General features: G+C 40.9%; 1 protein-coding gene across 4 annotated transcripts; it reads left to right on the top strand.

Moving 5' to 3' along the window:
• Window positions 1–20: 20 nt before the first annotated feature.
• On the top strand, window positions 21–16,222 carry LOC102297051 (tubulin-specific chaperone cofactor E-like protein). 4 transcript variants are annotated; one of them, XM_005916076.2, is made up of 10 exons: window positions 47–102; window positions 1,150–1,219; window positions 3,214–3,385; window positions 3,718–3,863; window positions 4,019–4,158; window positions 5,567–5,748; window positions 7,100–7,356; window positions 7,490–7,616; window positions 7,712–7,828; window positions 12,792–16,222. In XM_005916076.2, the coding sequence occupies exons 4-10, from the start codon at window positions 3,728–3,730 to the stop codon at window positions 13,132–13,134; spliced, it is 1,302 nt and encodes a 433-aa protein (XP_005916138.1). In that variant the 5' UTR covers window positions 47–102; window positions 1,150–1,219; window positions 3,214–3,385; window positions 3,718–3,727; the 3' UTR covers window positions 13,135–16,222. The 4 variants fall into 4 exon arrangements, with proteins under 4 accessions (XP_005916137.1, XP_005916138.1, XP_014186440.1 ...); XM_005916075.3 differs by lacking the exon at window positions 3,214–3,385 and having other exon boundaries at window positions 21–102; XM_014330954.2 differs by lacking the exon at window positions 3,214–3,385 and having other exon boundaries at window positions 52–102; window positions 1,153–1,219.
• Window positions 16,223–18,836: the final 2,614 nt, after the last annotated feature.

Genomic DNA, 18,836 nt, shown 5'->3' with positions numbered 1-18,836 from the left:
ATTTAAACTACGTAACTTCCGGTAGAGTGGGCGTGGTTTAAGCTGTCAACTAACCGAAGAACAACAAAAACAACCCAACCGCAGAGGGGGGTTCTGCCAAAGGTGAGTTCTGCACTCTCAAAAATGTACCGTATCAGGTGCCAAATGGAGCACGCGCAGTGACCCGTGTCGCTAAGTTTGGAGGCCCAGATAGTGAGTTTGATCCAACACTCAAAGAAATGTTTTTACCGATTTGAATTTACAGCCAACGTGTTGCACGCTTTTTGGAGGTAGGCAGTAGTGTCGTTGGCTCGTGCTGTGCTAAAATGTTCAAACACACCAGGTTGCACTGTTACAATCTCAGCTTCCAGTTTGTTATCCTTAAGCTAGCGACATCATACAGCTAGGCCTCCGTCTGAGCAGTCAGCCCCCCACCCCACGAAGCGACGCTCGTTATCTGACTGTAACACCGTTTCCCCGGACCCTGTTAAAAATATATCTGTTTAAAATAGCTTCGCGTAACAGCAACTGTGTGCAAGGTTTACAGTAAGACTTTTGACCTTTTTATGACTCTTTGTGGGTTGACGTTCATTTCGGGTAGCATTAATCCATTTCGTTGTTTGTTATTTTCTGAAAAACGTCATCTTTATTGACAGTTTGGTAGCATTGCAGGTTGAACTTCACCGCTGTGAGCAGTAGCGAGCAGCTGATAATGTTTAACTTTTTTTATACATTACAAAATCTAACTTCCTGCCCATTGTGTACGCCGAACTGAGCAAATGGTGCTGAAGAAACATTTGAAACAAAAAGATTCCAGAAAAAAGTAACAAATTATAACAGGGGTTTAAAAGTGTGTGTTTAAACTGTATAAAACAATGACCTCAGGTTAGTCATGACATATGTCCATTAGAACTTTTTCATTTCAGTGCATGGCTTCAGGGCTTGGCTGCTCCCCAGTTATACCACATAAACAGTTGTTTTCGTCTCAAGCACCCAACTGTCAGCTTACCTTTCCTTTGTTTGTCACATAAATGCAAGTTTCACCACCTTTGATGTGGTGTCAACTCTATCTTTCTTTGCATTTTTTTTTTTCACATATTCTGGTTATTTTACGGCTGTAAGCTTAAAAATACGTTTTCCCTGCTTATGTTTCTCGTCATTTTCTCACAGCAGGGACCGAGGCATGTGATCTGATGTGGTGTTGAAAACAATCTTTCCTTTGGTCTCTGCTACATCAGAGGTAAGAATCAGGTGGGATCTGTGTAATGAGAAACGATCTATGACAGAAACATCAGACAGAGTCCGGATGAAACACTCAGTCTTTTGACAAACACACTTCAGGTGGGCTCAGTTTAAGATGATCAGACTCCGTTTGTCTGAAACTGATAGGGCTGATCGGGGTTAAAGTGAGGCTGTTGAGTGCAAGGTGGATAGGCAGGGTCGAGAATGTATGTTATTGTGATGTATGATTACCAGTTATTGAGCCTGCCTGGAGGGTTTTTTTGTCTATGGATTCTAAACCAATCCACACATTGAAAAAGCTACATTTTCTCTGGATTGAGTTAAACAATTACTCATGAGATTAATCATTTTACAGCAAAAATGGCAACAGAAATTGTAATCATAGCAGAAAATGGGTTTCAGTAGGAACAGGTGGCTTCGCTGACAGCTGTGCACCTGCTCTCCTCAGTGCTGCTGTGCCTCTCACGTTTCAGCTGTCTGTGACTTGTAGGTTATTCTGTGATGTTCGTGGGTTATTTTTAGACCTTTTTTTATTTTTTATCTTTTAACACCTGCACAGAAAAAGGTAAAACATAGACAAGAAGTGTCAGCCAGCAGGAGGAGCAGGACTAAAGTTTGAGGTGGTTAAAGTGGAAGTCAGTGGTAGCACATTTGTGTCCCTTTGTTTAGCACTTTGAATGAAGGACAACCCAACACTATGGGGAAAATGCCATGCACAGGCACTGGTTGGCCATAACAGGATTTGGAGCAATCACAAGTGATTCATACCCTGAGTAATCCTTATGTGCTAAATCTACACCATAGGTACGTCATAATTATATACCCTTATGAAACTCTGTTGTAACTACATTTCGGCGTGGTGTCAGCCACTTCTCTACAGGCTCTACAAAGATTCAAGAAATCTAATTTGAGCTTTCGAATCACATGCAATTACAAAGTAGAACTGATTTTTTTTATTCAATATGAGCCGCAATTAGTGATTGATCTGTGAACTTGTCAGTAAAGTGCTTACTGAGGTGGAACAATGACTGTGGAACCACTGCTATCGCCCCCTGGTGACCATTTAAAAGACAGCAGGCTTAAAGCACGTCCACCAAGCATAGGCAATTTTCCCCAAGGGTCCACATGAGAAACTGGGAGTGCTGTGGAAGGCGGCACCAATTAGGTAAACTCAGTATTTAATTTCATCTCTTTCTGAACTTATTGGTGAAACCTTGCACAACATTTTCAGATTCTCATGTGAACTTGTGGAGAAAATTAATTGCCCACCACTGCACATGGCCTTCCTGTTAGCTACAGGCCACTAATACCTATAGGTAAGGGGTGGGGAACTCCCACAGCTGATTTAAATCGCTAAATTACCTCCTCAATATGTCTTGAAGTTCTCCAGAGGCCTGGCAATGAACTAATCATTGGATTCGGGTGTGCTGACCCAGGGTGTTATCTAAAACCTGCAGGACACCAGCCCTTGAGGCCTGTAGTTCCCCCACCCCTGTTATAGGTGATAGAAAGGTGATTTTTTTTTTGTGTGTACAAAATACTTGAAACTCTAAAATGCTTCAGGCAAGCTGCCACTATAGTTCTAATAGTTTTGCTGGTGGTACTAGTTCACCTGGTTCCACTGTTGTCATGTTTCTGAAAATGCTCACTCAATTTGTTTTGCATATGTGGGCTTTGAATGACAAATGTCCAGAGTAGAGGGCGCTTTATGCTTCTCCAGCTTCTTTCACAAATGCAGTTTCAGATGTCAGCTTAGACCTTTCCTGTAGGTAAATTATTTAATCCACATGGTCACTCTGAGCTGTGTATAAGGAGCATTTTCATAGTGCCGAAGATTTTTTGGACAGTCACTGTGAGGGATGAGCTGTACTGTGCTTTGAGTACTTTGCACCAAAAGTATGTTTGTTTGTGGAGAATTTCAGCATAGGTGAAAACAGAAGCAGATGCTAACAAATGAAAAGCTTATCCCAATGTTTTTCTTCATTTATACAGGATTTTTATTAACAGCTACAAAATCTGCAAAAAAGTGATAAAAAGAAAAATGGAAACAAATTGAGGGGAAAAAAGAAGAAAATCTGGAAAAGTAGACTCTGGGAGGTGACTGTGCCCATAAAGCACTGTGTGAGATTAGAACTTTAGCATTGGATCACCACGCCTGCTAAACGTACGTCCCATTCTAAATTCCTTAACAGACATCAGCCCCAAAAATCCAACACTGAGAATTCTCTAAACACCACGTTAGACATGCAGGTTACATGTAAATTAAGCAATACAATTTTGACACTTAAAGACCTAAAACTTCAGTAGGGTCACATATGTTTTGGGAGGAAACTTGATTTTCATACACATTGTTGATAAACAGTGTAAAATATCTCCAGCTTTATCCTTTAAAAGACATATGTAACAGCTGTCCTGATGTAATTGTCATGTTTCCATAGCATATCTTAAAAGCGTCTTTTTTTCCCCCTTTGGTCTCTTACATGGATACCTGTTCAGGACTTGAACCATGGAGTCCTCTGATGAAGATGAGGTGCGCACCTTTGTTCAAGTCCTCAGTGAGAAGTATAACCCTGAGAATTTCCCCTATGGCCAAGGCGTAGGAGTGGTTGTTCTGCCCAGGCCTCCAGGATCCCCTGTCAAAGGTGAGAGATGACAGAGCGAGCTATTTCAGGGCTGTGATGATGCCACGTGAGCAGTGTATCACTTGTGATAAGTCCAGCCCGGCATATCTGCCTTTTTATTTGGAGTGTTGAGCTGTGAATGAGGCTCTGAACTGACTCGAGTTTCCTGTTTGCAGATCGCCTCTTCTTGCCCAGCGCACTGGTTCTGAATGACAGTGGAATCAGTAAAGCCGGCGACAGGCAAGACATCGCTGCTTCCTGTGCCCACGTGGTAGAGCTCGACCTGTCCCACAATCAGCTGAATGACTGGGGAGAGGTGGGGGTCTTGGCGTTTTAATTGAACTTAATAAGGTTTTTCATAAAAGCAGAGCCATCTGGCTTTTGTTCAAGACAATTTAGTTGGAGTGCTGTCTGTATGTTACCATGTCAGCAGTTAAAAAGGGCTTAAATGGACACTAGTAAATGCTAGTCACAGGTTTATAAGATTAAGGTCTTTGTTTTGATGGTTATTTTGGTGTATTAAAAAATGAATATAACACATACAGATAAAAAAATAGAAGTTAATCTCTCTTTATTGTTAGTAAGGATGCAAGCCTGGGATGTCAAACTCCTTTTACATTGTGGGCCACAAACAACCCACTTTGGTCTTGAGCGGGCTGAACGAGTAAAACTTCCCTTTCTGTCAGTAATAAGAAGTTTAACCACACTTTATTACTTTATTACTTTGGCATAGTATGAATGGCTGTGGGGGAGGTGTTTATCAGGAGGAAAAGCTGTAAAGCTTAATACAGTTGAAAGTCCAAAAATGTATGCCCTCCTTCTCATTTTCCAAAGCCATCCAGTTGGCCAGTTTGGAGTCTTTGCCGGGCCGATTGTGCCCCCGGACTTTATGTTTGTAAGTTAACTGGAAAGCATGTAGATTTTTAGATGGTTATTCACTGATTCCATCTAGCCTCTATTCATCATCATTCTTTTCTTTTTGTTTGTTTGCATATGTACTGTTAATAATTAAGTTCTTAAGGTTGGGTTGTGCTGCATTGTCATTTAGCCGTGTCTACAACACAAGGCCCCTTAAAAAAGTTGCACAGCCCTTGTTATCCCCCTCTCACAGTGCTGTTTGTTATTCAGCCGAGTGATACCGTGATGAGGGCTGTAGGCACAGTTCCCTTCTGCTGTGCCAGCTGGAACACCTGGTACCTCTCAGGTTAACTGGAGTACTCATTTATTAATAAGCAGGGTTGGATACATTTTTTTGTATGAACCAATAAATACATACACCACATATTCATTTAATATAATAATCTCTTCTTCTGTCATTCACATGGGTTTAGTATTAAGTATTTTATTTGCCATCTAGAAGCCAAAGGTGCTAGCTCATCTAGAGTGAAAACAAGTCAATGTGAAACTCAACCAGACGCTACTGATGTGGATTAATTATCAGCTTTTTAAACAGAATGAAGGAAAATGTGAACACGGTACAGAAACACTTTAAAAATATGCCTGTTCAAGACTATCTATGGGTTGTATTTAAAGATGGATGACTCGGAACTTACCTAGAATTTAAACCGCTGTATCTCATTATACAGCTTATGTGTACTAGAGTTATCTAGCTAATCAACAAGCTCTGAAAATAATGGTTTTCAAAGTAAAAGTGTTTTGAGAAGCTCTGTAACTTGTTTCCTCTTTTTCTTTGTTCTGTGTCCTGATGCTCCTGGTTTTGCCAGATCGGCACCATCGTTTCCAGCATCCCACACCTGGACTTCCTCAATCTGAGCATGAACCCGCTAAGCGGCGTGCAGCTGGAGCCGAACATGGCAGAGGTTTTTTCCAGGGTCCGACGACTGGTCCTCATTAACACACAAGTCAGCTGGGACACTGTTCACACACTCACGCAGCACACACCAGAGTAAGTGACAAAGCATGGAAAAAGGTTTTATGTTCTTTTATGTGTGGCAATGAGAGAATTTGTATATTTTTGTCTAAGCGTCTGCATATATAGAGATTTACAGTGTTTTAAGAGTTCTCTCTGCAGTCCTGTGAAAAACTAAGTACACCTCTACTACTTCCATGGGAGGTGTGAGAATAAGTAGCAGCCAGTTGCTAATGGGACACATTTAACTCAACAAATGTGAGCACCTCTGAAAAAGCAGACGTTTTGGTAGCCTACTGCTAAGGGGATGTCTGAGCAAATTCACTCCAGACTGAGCAATACTCAGAGAAACTGATAAAAGCCCAACAGCTACATCTCAGACTCTACAGCCCTCAATTAGTGTCTAAAATTGGAAAGTTTGTGACAACACAATTTTTTTTTTTTTTAAACTGAACTTGTTAGTAAGGGTTTCCGGGCTTCTTCACTCTAAAACAAACATGGCAGGGATGTTTAGGTTTGCTGAAGTTGACAAAACTACAACAGAATGACTGAAAAAGAAAACAATGAACATGTTTCAATGACCCAGTCAAAGTCCAGAACTCAACCAAGCTGTTGGGAGATGTGTATTAAAGAATGCCCACAGACCTCAATGTTGTAAAGAAGAGTGTGCCAGTAGTCCTCCAGTGATGTGAGAGATGACTCTTAAAAACAATTGCCTCACATAATTGTTGCTAATGTGGCTCTACAAGCTACTGAGTCATAATGAATCACTTAGTTTTTTGTGCCACTCTGACCACTCAGAGTTGCTCAGAACATTAGCGAGCAGATTAGTGATGCGTTCCTCCTTTATCTTGAGCACACAGATGTAGACTCAACAGGAATTCCAGGAAGTTATGCCCCACCTTGCCATGTTTAGGGAGGTTGGGTTGACGCATGAGGAGTAATGGTTGGTTGGTTTAGCCACAAAAGAAGAAATCTTTTCAATTTTCGTCAACAAGCCAGGGCTGTGCCAGTTCCAATCAGCAGGAGCCTCGCTATCATGGCTCTGAATAGGTAGATGTCTTCAACGTCCTCCAATGTGAGTGTTGCCAGGCTCGTTCCACTGAAAGGCTGTCGTGTATCTGCAGCAAATGTTCAGACGATCAGGCTCCCCCGCGCCCAGGTTTCTCGTCGAGAGGGTGTCAATAGTGTTTAATATAATTCAGTCCAGTTTTATTTATTGTAAACAAGGTAGAGAACTCAGAACATATGGTGACAATTGGAAACACGATAACAGCTGCCTTATTCTTTTGAAGAATCAAAAGCACCTTAATGCATATTACACAGATTATACAAAGAATCTTTGATGTCCTCAAAAATGCCAGTTTCCTTGCACCTCATCTTCCAGGCTGGAGGAGCTCTTCCTGTGTCTGAACGGCTACAACAGCGTGTCAGAGTCCCAGACGACATGCCCGTCGCTACGCCTGCTGCAGATTACAGATAACCAGCTGCAGGATTGGGCAGAAGTGAGGAAGTTTGGGCTGCTGTACCCCAGTCTGAGCACACTGGTGCTGGCCAATAACAGCGTGGACTCTGTGGGAGACACCAAGGAGACACTGGAGCACCTCTTCCCCAACCTGCGTAGCATCAACCTCAACAATTCAGGTCGGATTCCTAAAAGTCTTTTAATCTGTCTGTATTCAGTGCAAGGTGTGAACAAATAGCCCTATAACTCATGTTTATCATTATTATTATTATCATTATTATTATTATTATTATTGTTGTTGTTGTTATTCAGGTCTTAGTAAATGGATTGACATTGAAAGGCTGAATTTCTTTCCCAAACTGGTGGAGGTCAAAGCAAAGGGAATCCCTTTACTGCAGTCTTACAGCACCGAGGAGAGACGTAGCCTCCTTTTAGCACAGTAAGTCTGAAGCTGTGTGCTCGTTTGTTCAGTAACTTCATCATCGAAATACTCATTGAGCACTTTTAACACCCGACTGCTGCACCTGCCCTCAGGCTGCCCTCCGTAATGGTGCTGAACGGGGGTGCCGTGTCTAATGGTGAGAGAGAGGATGCTGAGAGGTTCTTCATCAGATACTACCAGGACTGTCCAGAGCAGGAGCGTCCCGAGAGGTGGAGCATCATCCACACATACATTTTTCACTGCACACATAATCATAGTGAATAAGTTTACTCATGGATAATAATAATAATTCAAAGCTGCGGCTGACCGCTGCCGCTGTAGTAACTAGTAGAAGTGGACGAGGAATAATATGTAGTCTCAAAAAGACACTTTGCATATGCAGTGGTGCTGATGGCCAGCTAAGCTGCGTGGGTAGAAGTTGGCGTTAGGCAACTGTGTGAATTGTGAATTTATCGTTAATTAAAATTATCCATTAGCTTTATTTCTTCTTTTTTACTTTTTGAGGGGTTTCTTTGGATCATTTAAGTTTGTTAACTTAGTGATCTGCATCCTAAAACAAGGTAGAAAATTAACATGTAACTAAATTTCAAAGGCACACACTCTCCAGATGGAAAGGATCATTTGTAGCCAGTGTTTTGAGAAACTGTCCTACTTTGGCAAATCGTCCTACCCATATTATAATTTGACGGCGACTTGTGACTAATACAAACCATAACCATAAGAAATATTCACAATGGGTTAAAAAAATGATGTAAATTTGGGGTTTGTGTTACGCGTATGCGCAGAAACGATGGGTGGGATGGTTTGTGAGGTAGGATAGATTCCCAGAACACCGGTTCTCATTTCGTGGCCATATTTCAGCAACAGGTTTTGTACAAAAAAAGTCTAAAACTCAGAGATATTCAGTTAAACAATCTTCTTCTTTCAGATGTTTCCTTTAGGGGTCATCACCCTCTAACCCTATCCCTAGCGTCCTCCTCTGCATGTGCTTCTTCACTATATCGATGAACTTTCTGTGAGGTCTTCCTCTCTTCCTCCTCCCTGGCAGCTCAATATTTAGCATCATTTGTCCAATGTATCCACTCTCTCTTCTCTCCCAAACTATCTGAGCCTCGCCTCTCTAACTTTATCTCCAAACTGCTGAACTTGAGCTGTCCCTCTGACATCCTCGTTTTTAATCATTTCCATTTTGGTCACTGCCAGTGAAAACCTGAGCATCTTCAGCTCGGCTTCCTGTCTTTTTGTCAGTGCTACTGTCTCCAAGCCATACATTATAGCAGCTCTCGGTACCATCTTAAAACCCTGTCCACTCCACCCCTGACTGCACTTTGTTTTCTTGTGCACTGTCTTGCTTTGGATGGTTGAGCCTGGTTCTGCCAGAGGTTTTTTTCCTCTTAAAAGGGAGTTTTTCCTCCCCACTGTCCCACAAGTGCTTGCTCATAGTGGGTGATATGATTGTTGGGGTTTTCTCTGTATTGTTGTAGGAACTTTACCTTACGATATAAAGCTTCTTGAGTGTTCGACTGTTGTTGTGATTTGGTGCTATATAAATAAAACGCAACTGAATTGAATGTAGCTGAGTTTAAACCATTGCGAAGAAGAATCAGTGTTGGTCAGATTTTACTGAAGTTTTTATCAAAGTCACATTTATCGATTTGCGGGCAGTAACCCTTGAGCGGTGATGGATCGTGAGCCTGATGAGCTACTACAGCACTGACATCTTTTGGCTTGAGTAAATAGCTAACATGATAAATTAAAAAATATATTGTGTAGCATTATGTTGATCAATAAATTGTTGTTGTTGTTTTTTTCAGCTCTAAAATTTACATCAGATTGTTTTCATCATTGCTTCATTACAACATTCAAATGAGACATTTAGAGTAAAATTCATATTGAAAGTCTTCACTAAATACCTTAAATATGGAGCACAAGGCGCCAGCACTGGCTTTCAATTAGAAAGCTAAGCGGCATTTACGTTTGCATTATATTCATATGGGAACACCTGCTGATTCACAACATTAGCAACCAATCTCCATCCCTGTCCTCAGTTTGGGTCCAGCACACTATATGTTTTTTTTTTTTGCGGGGGGAGGTTGAAAGCCTTCCTCGGGGGGGCTCGCAGGGGTGAAATAATTCACCAACTGCATTCCACTTAACCTCAGCAGAATGTTGGGGAGGGATTTCTGGAGGAAGGTGTAGTCCCTGACTGGGGGAAACTAACCTTTGGGAGACAATGCCACCACTCTCTCCCTGCTCAATGAGTCCTTTGTGCTGGGAATTCTCTGATTGGGAAAACTGATACACCAGGTAGCAGGTTGTTTTTTTTTTTATGTATACACCTACTCTGTCAACCTGAAGCCTTAATTTGAGAAATTTGATTTGTTTTCTGATGTCACATGAGCTGTCACAGCACTCCTGGCTATAAATTATTTTATTAACTGTGGCAGAACTTGTTTGTCCATCAGGAGCAGTTAATAGTTTTTTTATTTCTATGTCAAACACATTCATCGCCATCTAAAAACTTCATTTTCTTTGTGTTCAGCTTCATCGCTCTGATTTTATTTTTGTCCATCAAGTGTTGCGTTTGCGGTGTTGGTTTGGGAGGGGTTCGGTGTAGGTCCAGGGTCGGGTATAACCGTGACTGTGCATGTGCATGCGGGCGTTATCGGGGTGTCAGACACACTCAGTAGGCACTAGGCAGTGAGCGCACAGCTATCCCCTTTCCTTTCGGATGAGGCTGCGGCCTCGCTACCCCAAGAGATCAGAGCTCTGCAGGTGGGTCACAGCCTCTCAAGTGAACACATCTGACACAGCCTGGCTTTGAGTAACTATAAACGTGTTCTCAAACCATAAACTAGACTAACTGAGATGGATACACCCCAACAATTCCTTGAAAAAAATGGGAAAGGGAAGAAAACAGCACTGGACAGGAAGGATTAGTGGCGAGAAAGAGTAGAGGCAAGGGTTAAAAAAGAAACCAGAGAGTCGGCGTATCCGGTGAAGTTAGCAGTTAGTGGGTCTAAACAGAGCCACAGTCTCAGGGAAAGACGTGGGAAAATTTACATTTTAACTTTTTGAGGTGCTCATACTTTCAAGTAAATAACTGGAGAAATGAGAGATTGAGTCGATGAAATGCCAAAACAGGAGAGCTCAGCTACATGGTGTCTCTTGGCTTCCCAATCTTGTAATTTCCTCCGCAGGAATCAAAGAATGCCAAAATGACAGTTGGAATGTCGGCTTCTTATCACCCGCAGCATTGTTTGCCCCATTATACCATGCTTACCACCTTAAATGAAGCCTCTTTGGTAAATGGCGTCTCTTAGAATGGCACTTTGTGCACTGTGGCCTTAGTGGAGAATTCCCAGGGTGGACTGCAAGTTTGGCCAGAAAATCCCAGGGCCAGGGCAGCGGCTTTGTGGAGGAGTTTTGGGGAGGGAAGTGAAATTGCTTTGATTGGCCCAGCTGTTACAGTAGCTTTGAAAGCACAGGCCTTTTCTCCTGGATTTTATTTAATCGTTCCTGGGGCCTTATCTCGAACACGCATTCCCCTGAGATGGCTGAGAGCTTTCTCACGGCAAGCAAGTGGCAGACAACTCGGTGTTTCTCTGCCTCTTAAACACTCATAGCTTGTTTCCATAACCCTGAGTTTAAAGTCTTTTTAAAAAAATCTGAAATATCTTAAATATACTTGCTGTTTCTATTTCACACCTGTACTTCATCTAAGAAGGAAAAAAAGAGGATGTATAACCTGTGAGTCTGAAAAGTGAAGCCAGTGTTGAACAGCCTTTTACCTGCATTCTTCATAACAGCCAGCAGAGGGCACAAAGAGAAGTCTTGTCCTATACAAGTCTATAAGAAGATTGCCCTGCTTTTAACTTGATTCGTGACCTCATGAAGCATTTTCACAATGACTTTATCATCTCTGTCTTTAGTTTTAAGTGTTATTTTGTACAGCTTGTTGTTAAATTTCTAGATTTTGATTCCATTTAGAGTAAATCAGTGCTAAAACACAGTGTGATTGTGACATCAGAGGGCAGGGTGGAGCCGTAGACCAAGCTGCTCTTTGAATGTCGAAATGAAGCCTACATCCTATCATTAGTACAGGGTGTATGTTATTTACCATAGCAACAATGGGGGGGGGGGGAGGCAAAGAGACACTGTGGTCTACCTTAAAAATGCCATTATGTGTTATCATGATTATTTGGGCAAATATTTTTCCATATATTTGTAGAATAACATGCAGGCATGTCTGACAAACTCATTTTTCAGTTAGTTTTGGCAAATATTCAAAAATTATATGCATATAATGAGCTAGTTAGCGGTTAGCATACCCTGGAAAATCCTCCTTTCTGAAACTTAGAATGGGTGCATTTATAAAAGGGTCTTAATGTTTTATTCAGAATGACCTGAACTGAGTGGATGAATTCAGCAGGAAAGTGTTTCTAGAGGCCAAGCCTGAGGGCTGTTTTCCCATAGACTCTTATAGTACCAGTCTGTTTGCAGTCATAGATATCACTACCTCCTTGCAATTATAAAAAAATAAAGATTTAAGGGGTTTTTCACACCTGCGCTGTTTAGGCCGTGTAAATCAAATTCTGGTCTTTTTTTATTTAATTTATAGTCAGAACATAATCTGACCTCCATCCAACCCCAACTACCAGGTGTGCGCTGCTAGTTTGAGATAAATGCCTCCTCGTAGTCAGATGTGCTTTGCATCCTAGGATGCGGCAGAAGACCATACACATGCAGAGAGCTCAAACTGTAGCAGCTAGCTGTGGAATAAACCAAAGGTCCAGAAGACAGCATTTCCCTTCATTGGCCAATAAGCAGAATGCCTGCTCTGCCACGGTTTGTGGTGATGCATTTTTGGTTGACTTGGAGTTTTCTCTCTGTAAAAAGAAACAAAGCCATGAGTAAAAGCCACAAGTTTACAAATTCATCAGCTGATTAAGACTAAAGAAACTAGAGGTGTTAAAACACCCTGAGATACTTTGCAAGGGCCTCACTTTTCAGAGACTATGTAGTCACTGCCATGTCTGAGAAACGCCATACTTTGTGTGGTAGATTTCAAGTGTATGTCTTGTAGGAGTTTGTGTGTCTTTGCTGTATGCTGATGTCATTCAGTTGAGCTGATAACAAATAAAAAATAACACAAGCTCTGCTTTGTTGCAGGTACCGTATCCTCGTGTCCAAATATGGCCACCTGGCTCCACTGGCTGAGGTAGACCTGAGACCCAGCCTCACCATGGTGGTTGTTCGCTGGGGTGACAGGGTGGAGACAGTCAGCCTCCGTCTGGAGCAAACAGTGGGTGACCTAAAAAAACACCTTAAGGGTCTGCTGCAGCTACCCAATGGGATGAGGCTCTTCTACATCGACCGAGAGATGTGTTCAATGTTTGGACCAGAGGAGCTGAAGTGCGGCACCCGGGCCCTGCATTCCTACGGCATTCGAGACGGGGACGAGATCCTGGTAGTGCCCAGGGACAAAAGCCGCTGCAGCTCCTCGGGTCTTTGAGTCGGGAGGTTCTCCACTTCTGGATGACTTGGATTGGAGGAATTGTAGAAATGATAAATTACTGGATATTACGCTTTTGACTTGAACCCTTTTTTTAGATATCAAAAAAAGGGTGGGTGTTTTTGATGGTAAAGAGGTTTGCTGTCTAAAATCTTGATCACATTTATGCAATAGTACATTTGCACATAGTTGTTCGATATTTACAAAGACTTGAATGCAAGTCGCACATTTCTATGCTTCATGTGGCTTGAGCTACAAGTGCAGTTTACATCTTATTGATGAAGCATAAAAAAAATATCAAAAAGTTCTAGGACTGCTCCCTTAATGGCCGAAAAACCATACCTGACTCGAAATTTGGCCGTTCTCCCCTTCAGGGTCTTCCACATGTGCACCTCTGGATAAATATCAGTCTTGTTATGACCACTTCCACTTGTTCTTCTGTTTGCTGGATATCTTTTGCAGTCAAAACAGCAGTCATTCAGCTTGAATTTAATTTCTGAGAAAACAATGGAAATTGCAGGAAGGCAGAGCTGGTAGACTTGAGAGCCATGTGCCATGCATATGTCATATGTGTTTACAATCCAGGTCCTTCCCCTTGAATATTGTCCATCAAGACATTATAGTAGATCTCATGGTCTTTAATAGTGGACTGGCTGACCTTGGAGGATGCCAAGAACGTGTGGGCATCCTCCTCTCTGCTATTTTTACCTGATGTTGAACTTTTAGGCTTGAAAACTGGACTGTTTGTTGAAAAACTGTTTGTTTAAGCAAGTCCAAAGAAAGGCAAGTGCAGGTGGTAAGAGCAGGCGCATCCAAAGAAAGCCACCGCGCTAATGTGATCGGGATAGGCACAAGAACACAACCTCGAAGGGGAGTTCAGCCAAATTTATATCTGATGTGTTTTTAGATTTTTAGGGGCTGCAGAACATTAAGATCATACTTTCCTTCATACAACTGTCTTTAATTTTTTTTTAAATTGTTTCCCTTATTATGAATTAAATGCATAAATTGCACACCAATTTTAAAACTAAAATCACCTTATAATTAAAGCATTTGAAGGGTTAAAACAAACCTTCTAATCCCTACTGTTGATATTTCTGCACCAAACTGAGAACGAATTAGTATTTTTAAAGAGCGAATACAATAAAATTAGGAGACAAATATAAATTATACACGATTTCAGATTCAAATTCATTGGATATCAGAAATGCCCTTTCTGAGAATACATTCTGCCACTTTCATTGCACATTGTTCCTCCGTAATGATTACACTTTGATCAGCATTGTCATTTTTCTCCATGTTTCTTTTGTAAAAGATGAATTGATGCCTGTTCGCTATAAACTGGCTGCAGGAGATTTTGTACAGTCTGGGCTAAAATTGTTCCAACCTATTACGTTCTCCAGAAGCAACCATGACGACAAAAATAAATAAATAATAATAATCATACTGCAATGATTGCAACTAATCAGGCTTTAAACGTGGTCTTGATTTTTTTGTAGTGCCAAGGTTTTGTAAATTGGGCACCATCCATATTTGCACTGCATTAAAAAAATTACGTTTTATTTACATTTTCATGATGATGACAGCCTCAAAGCACTGCTCTACTTTTCTAACCATTATTTAAGTGGAGAAGATTTTGTTTTGTTTTGATTTCCTGCAGGAAGAGTTTGTAGATAAGCAGCACATGTAATTCCCTACTTAGACTTTCTCCACGCGATTGTAGTGAAATTTCCCGGAATAACCTGCAAGCTGATGCATAAATGCCATGTGTTGGGTGTAACGTGCACGCGCAGACTCGCACACACACTCGGATACCTCTCAGTCGAGACGCCCTGGCAGAAAGACGAGACATGTCTGAGGTGAGCTCGGGTCTGGGACAGAGAAAAGAAGGAGTGTTGATGCTCAAGTTACCGCAGGTCTTCTGGCTGTCCTGCGCATGAATGGAGCGCAAGAGCAGCTGAGAAGCGCTGAGGCTCACTCTGTATGGTAACCACACACCAGCTGCTGTGTCACGGACACTTCCGCTGGATTTAAGTTGGAACAGGTTCACCAAACAGCTTCTTGGCCCTCACCGGTCCACCCGAGTCTCTCTCCTTTACATTTCCATCTCACAGACACCCAAACTTTTAGTTTGCGCTGTTTCGCAGGTCCTGGTGTTGTGAGCTTTCAGCAGGAATTTTTCAACCCATCTTATTGCCTGAACATTTATTTTACTTTAGCTGACGAGACTTTGGCTGTTGGTGTCTGCTGTGTTTTACCAGCTGGAGCATTACAGATGTAGTCACTTAAACTATGTGTCATAACAATACTGGTGCATTTTTTTTTCACGTGTTCGTTGGTAGCAAGTGAAGTTATTTGGAGTTAAGTGATTGTTGCTGTGGTTCTTTCTCTAATTTAGACTCTAATTAGAGCTCCCAGGTCAAAATGCTTCTCTTGAGCGTCCGCAAATAAAGTGTTTTGTTGTGCTTATGCAAGCATGTGAACATGTGCTGGGGTGCACTTGTCCTGCGGCAGGCTCACAGTGCCATCTGGACTGACAGATTTTCTTTGTGTAGTAGATGACTGGAGATCTCTTTGTTTTATTGACTTTTATTAATCTGTATTATGATGAGTGGGCTGTTGAGAAGTGCTGGGATAAGTGTGAGGGGTTTGTTTTGTTTTGTTTGGATCATTGTGAGGTTGGTTTGCACAGTCTCATATGTCTTTGTTTCTTTCAGCATTTCATCATTTGCAAGACGTGTCATTTCAGGGAAACGATGTTGTTTTATGGGCATTTGTAATTTTGACATTTCTAGAATATTAACTGCGCCTGTCACCTTTTTATCTATCCTTCAGTAATACCAAAACAGAGTTTATTTACAGATTTTAAAAAGTTTTAAAAAAAGTAGATGATCTAAAGTTCACTTTGCCTTGTGCTGGTTAGTGTGTGGTGTTTAATTTATATTTCGTTTGCTCTCTGTATTGCTTTTCTTCCGTGCACTTTTAATTCTTGTTTGCATTACTGCAATCTTTCTATACCTGTACTGTATAATGGTGCTTTAACTTCTCTTAAATAAAAAAATAAATAAATACTGATTGTTCCAGCTAATTGCAGTGTTATTTTTTCATAATAATTCTGCAGTAATAGTCAATACCTATAGTGTGTGGGGGGATTTTTTTGTGTTTAGTTTTTTGTTTTTATCTAATTCGGGACATTAAATGACCCCACACAACTGTTCATTATCCAGTTCATATGGACACTATAGCAAACATACACATATCAACTGTAGGAAACATTTCTAGCATGTAAAAATACCACAGTGAGGTTATGAATGAGTTCATCTGTCACTTTAAGACCCATACAGGGAGACCTCGGTTGATTGGTGGATTCAAACCTTCTTGCTGTGGGTTGATGTGACAGATTTTCTTTTTTTGTTTCGTCATTTATTTGACAATTAAGTCTGTTTTTCCCAGAATGTCCCCATTTTATTTGGCTTTTTTTGTATTTAAATGTACTTCTTTTTTTTTTTAATGTAGAACATGTCTTTATGAAGTTATCAGTTTTTCATTATGAATTTGACTTTTGGGAGCAACTGGCCTTTTTATTATTATTATTATTATTAATTTTATCATGTTTTCCTGTCTAGTGAGTTTAGTTTTTTCTTCTTTAATTTGCCCCTTTTTATATTTTTTGTCATAAATTTGCCCGTTTTGATCTTGAATACTGCTATTTTTTTTCTCATGAACTTGTCGTGTTTTGTTTTTTTTTGTTTTTTTTGTCATATGTTTGCAAACCTGCACAGCCACTTTATTCTTTTCACTTTCAGTGTCCCAAAACGTTGTGGTCTGTTACATCTGGACAGCAGACAAATTGTTTGGGTAAATCTTCTTGTGATGTGTGCTAGCTGTGTGAGCTAATGCTCAAGTCTGTCTTTTAATAGCCACTGCCATTTAACTGTCGCTGGTGAGACTAATTGATGAGCCTATATCGCTATTCATTATCTCAAAAAGTACAAATGGACTTGTCATTCCATCTGTTGCAAAAAGTTACTGGTTAGTATAAAAACTGTCAGATATTCAGATTAGTTTAATAATATGAACCGGCCTCTTTACATGTTGACATTTCACCGTCCTGATTGAAAGACAAGGGATGGAGTGGGCACACTGCTCGTGTTACGAGCTAAAGGGACACGAGATCAGCGTGCACAGCTCTGTTTCTTAATGCTTGGCCCTGGAGAAGATCGGAGGAATCCTGCAGACCTTCTCTTTATCGCTGGAGTGTTTCAGTCGAGCTGCAAAAAGTCCATTCCATACGTGTCAGGCGGTGTTGTGTTTCTGGGGCATTCCCTCTTAATTTCCTCCTCGTCTTTTTCCAACACCATGGCACTAATCCTGTGTAGGATATCTCTGCCAACCATCACTACCCACTCCTCAGCACATTGTCAGCATGAAGAACAACTTGTCAATGGCTGGGATCCAAGGAGGCATTTTGGTCCTGTAGTTAGAAAGCTGTATTTTCTTTTTATTCCCTTCGAGATTATTTTTTCTTATACTTTTTTTGTCTGCATTTCTCAACTCATTGTCTGTACTGACCTTTGGCAGCCATGTTTATTACCACATTTCTTGGTGTCTTAAGATCTTCATAGGGTCACAACTTCAAATGTCTTGAAAATAATTACACGGCAATACCTCACATGAACATAATTAGGGATGAATCCCAGCAACTTCGGTTGTCCCAATAACGTTTCCAGTGTCACCCTAAGGTTAGTATCTCCACGACAACATCATGCTTTGAGCTGCCTTCGTCAAGCCACGGGGTAATTGCTTATAAGAGAAAAGTCTTGATATTAACAGGATAGACTGCAATTATATTTAGTTTATTTAGCTTAATTTTTACAAGTATTCATCCTACTGAATGAATGGAAACCCTTGGCTTTTAGGTAGTTACCTAACAATTGACTGGCTTCTAGCCATACGCTATGAAAGATGGTTGTTTGGTTAGTATATTTCTGCTATTTCAAACCATTTTCATACACGAGAGATGGAAGGATTTGTCTGAGAAACCATGGGATACTGCATGCTAACATCATAAGTTAGCATACTTTCAATCACATGGTAAAGTATACCCTGCAGAACAAGCAAGCAAGCAACTGGACATCGTATGCAGGATGTCCAGTTGAGGCTCCTAGTGTAGCCTCACTGCTCCATCGTCAGCATGTATGTGAGCGTTTAGGATCCATGGGGTGTTTTGTTCTGTTCTGTCCTGCTTGAGGAACTTAAAACGGCTTACATCAAAAATTGATTATACGTTTAGAGACACTCAGTAGCGATCCTGATGCACAATTGTTACAACATCAACATTGTTATTAAAACCTTGTCACGTGAACCGCTGCTTTCAACGCTATTCTTCTCATAACATAGCATAACATACACCCTCCACCCCCACATGCACTTATAAATGTAAAAATATTTAAATATTTATGGCCTTTTAAAATTTTTGTTATCTCTATTTTTTTTATCTTGGTAATTTTAAAACTTCTATTACCTTAGGCTAAGTGAATTGTTTGATCTCGTCAAACAAATTTTATTGTAATGGGAATCAACCAATCAACCCATTGGATATTGAATTCCTGGATAGAATTGAACAGGGATAGTGTAAACCAATACAAAGCAATAGTTAGCAAGTTTTCAATCAGTGTTGCATGAACAAATGTCATCTGCAA

This window comes from Haplochromis burtoni, unplaced genomic scaffold (genome assembly GCF_018398535.1).
Source record: "Haplochromis burtoni strain Fernald_Lab_line unplaced genomic scaffold, NCSU_Asbu1 Contig_17, whole genome shotgun sequence".
In the NCBI taxonomy this organism is placed as follows: Eukaryota; Metazoa; Chordata; class Actinopteri; order Cichliformes; family Cichlidae; genus Haplochromis; species Haplochromis burtoni.
The sequence above is the reverse complement of the archived record's forward strand: the minus strand, read 5'-3'. Positions and strand labels throughout refer to the sequence as shown.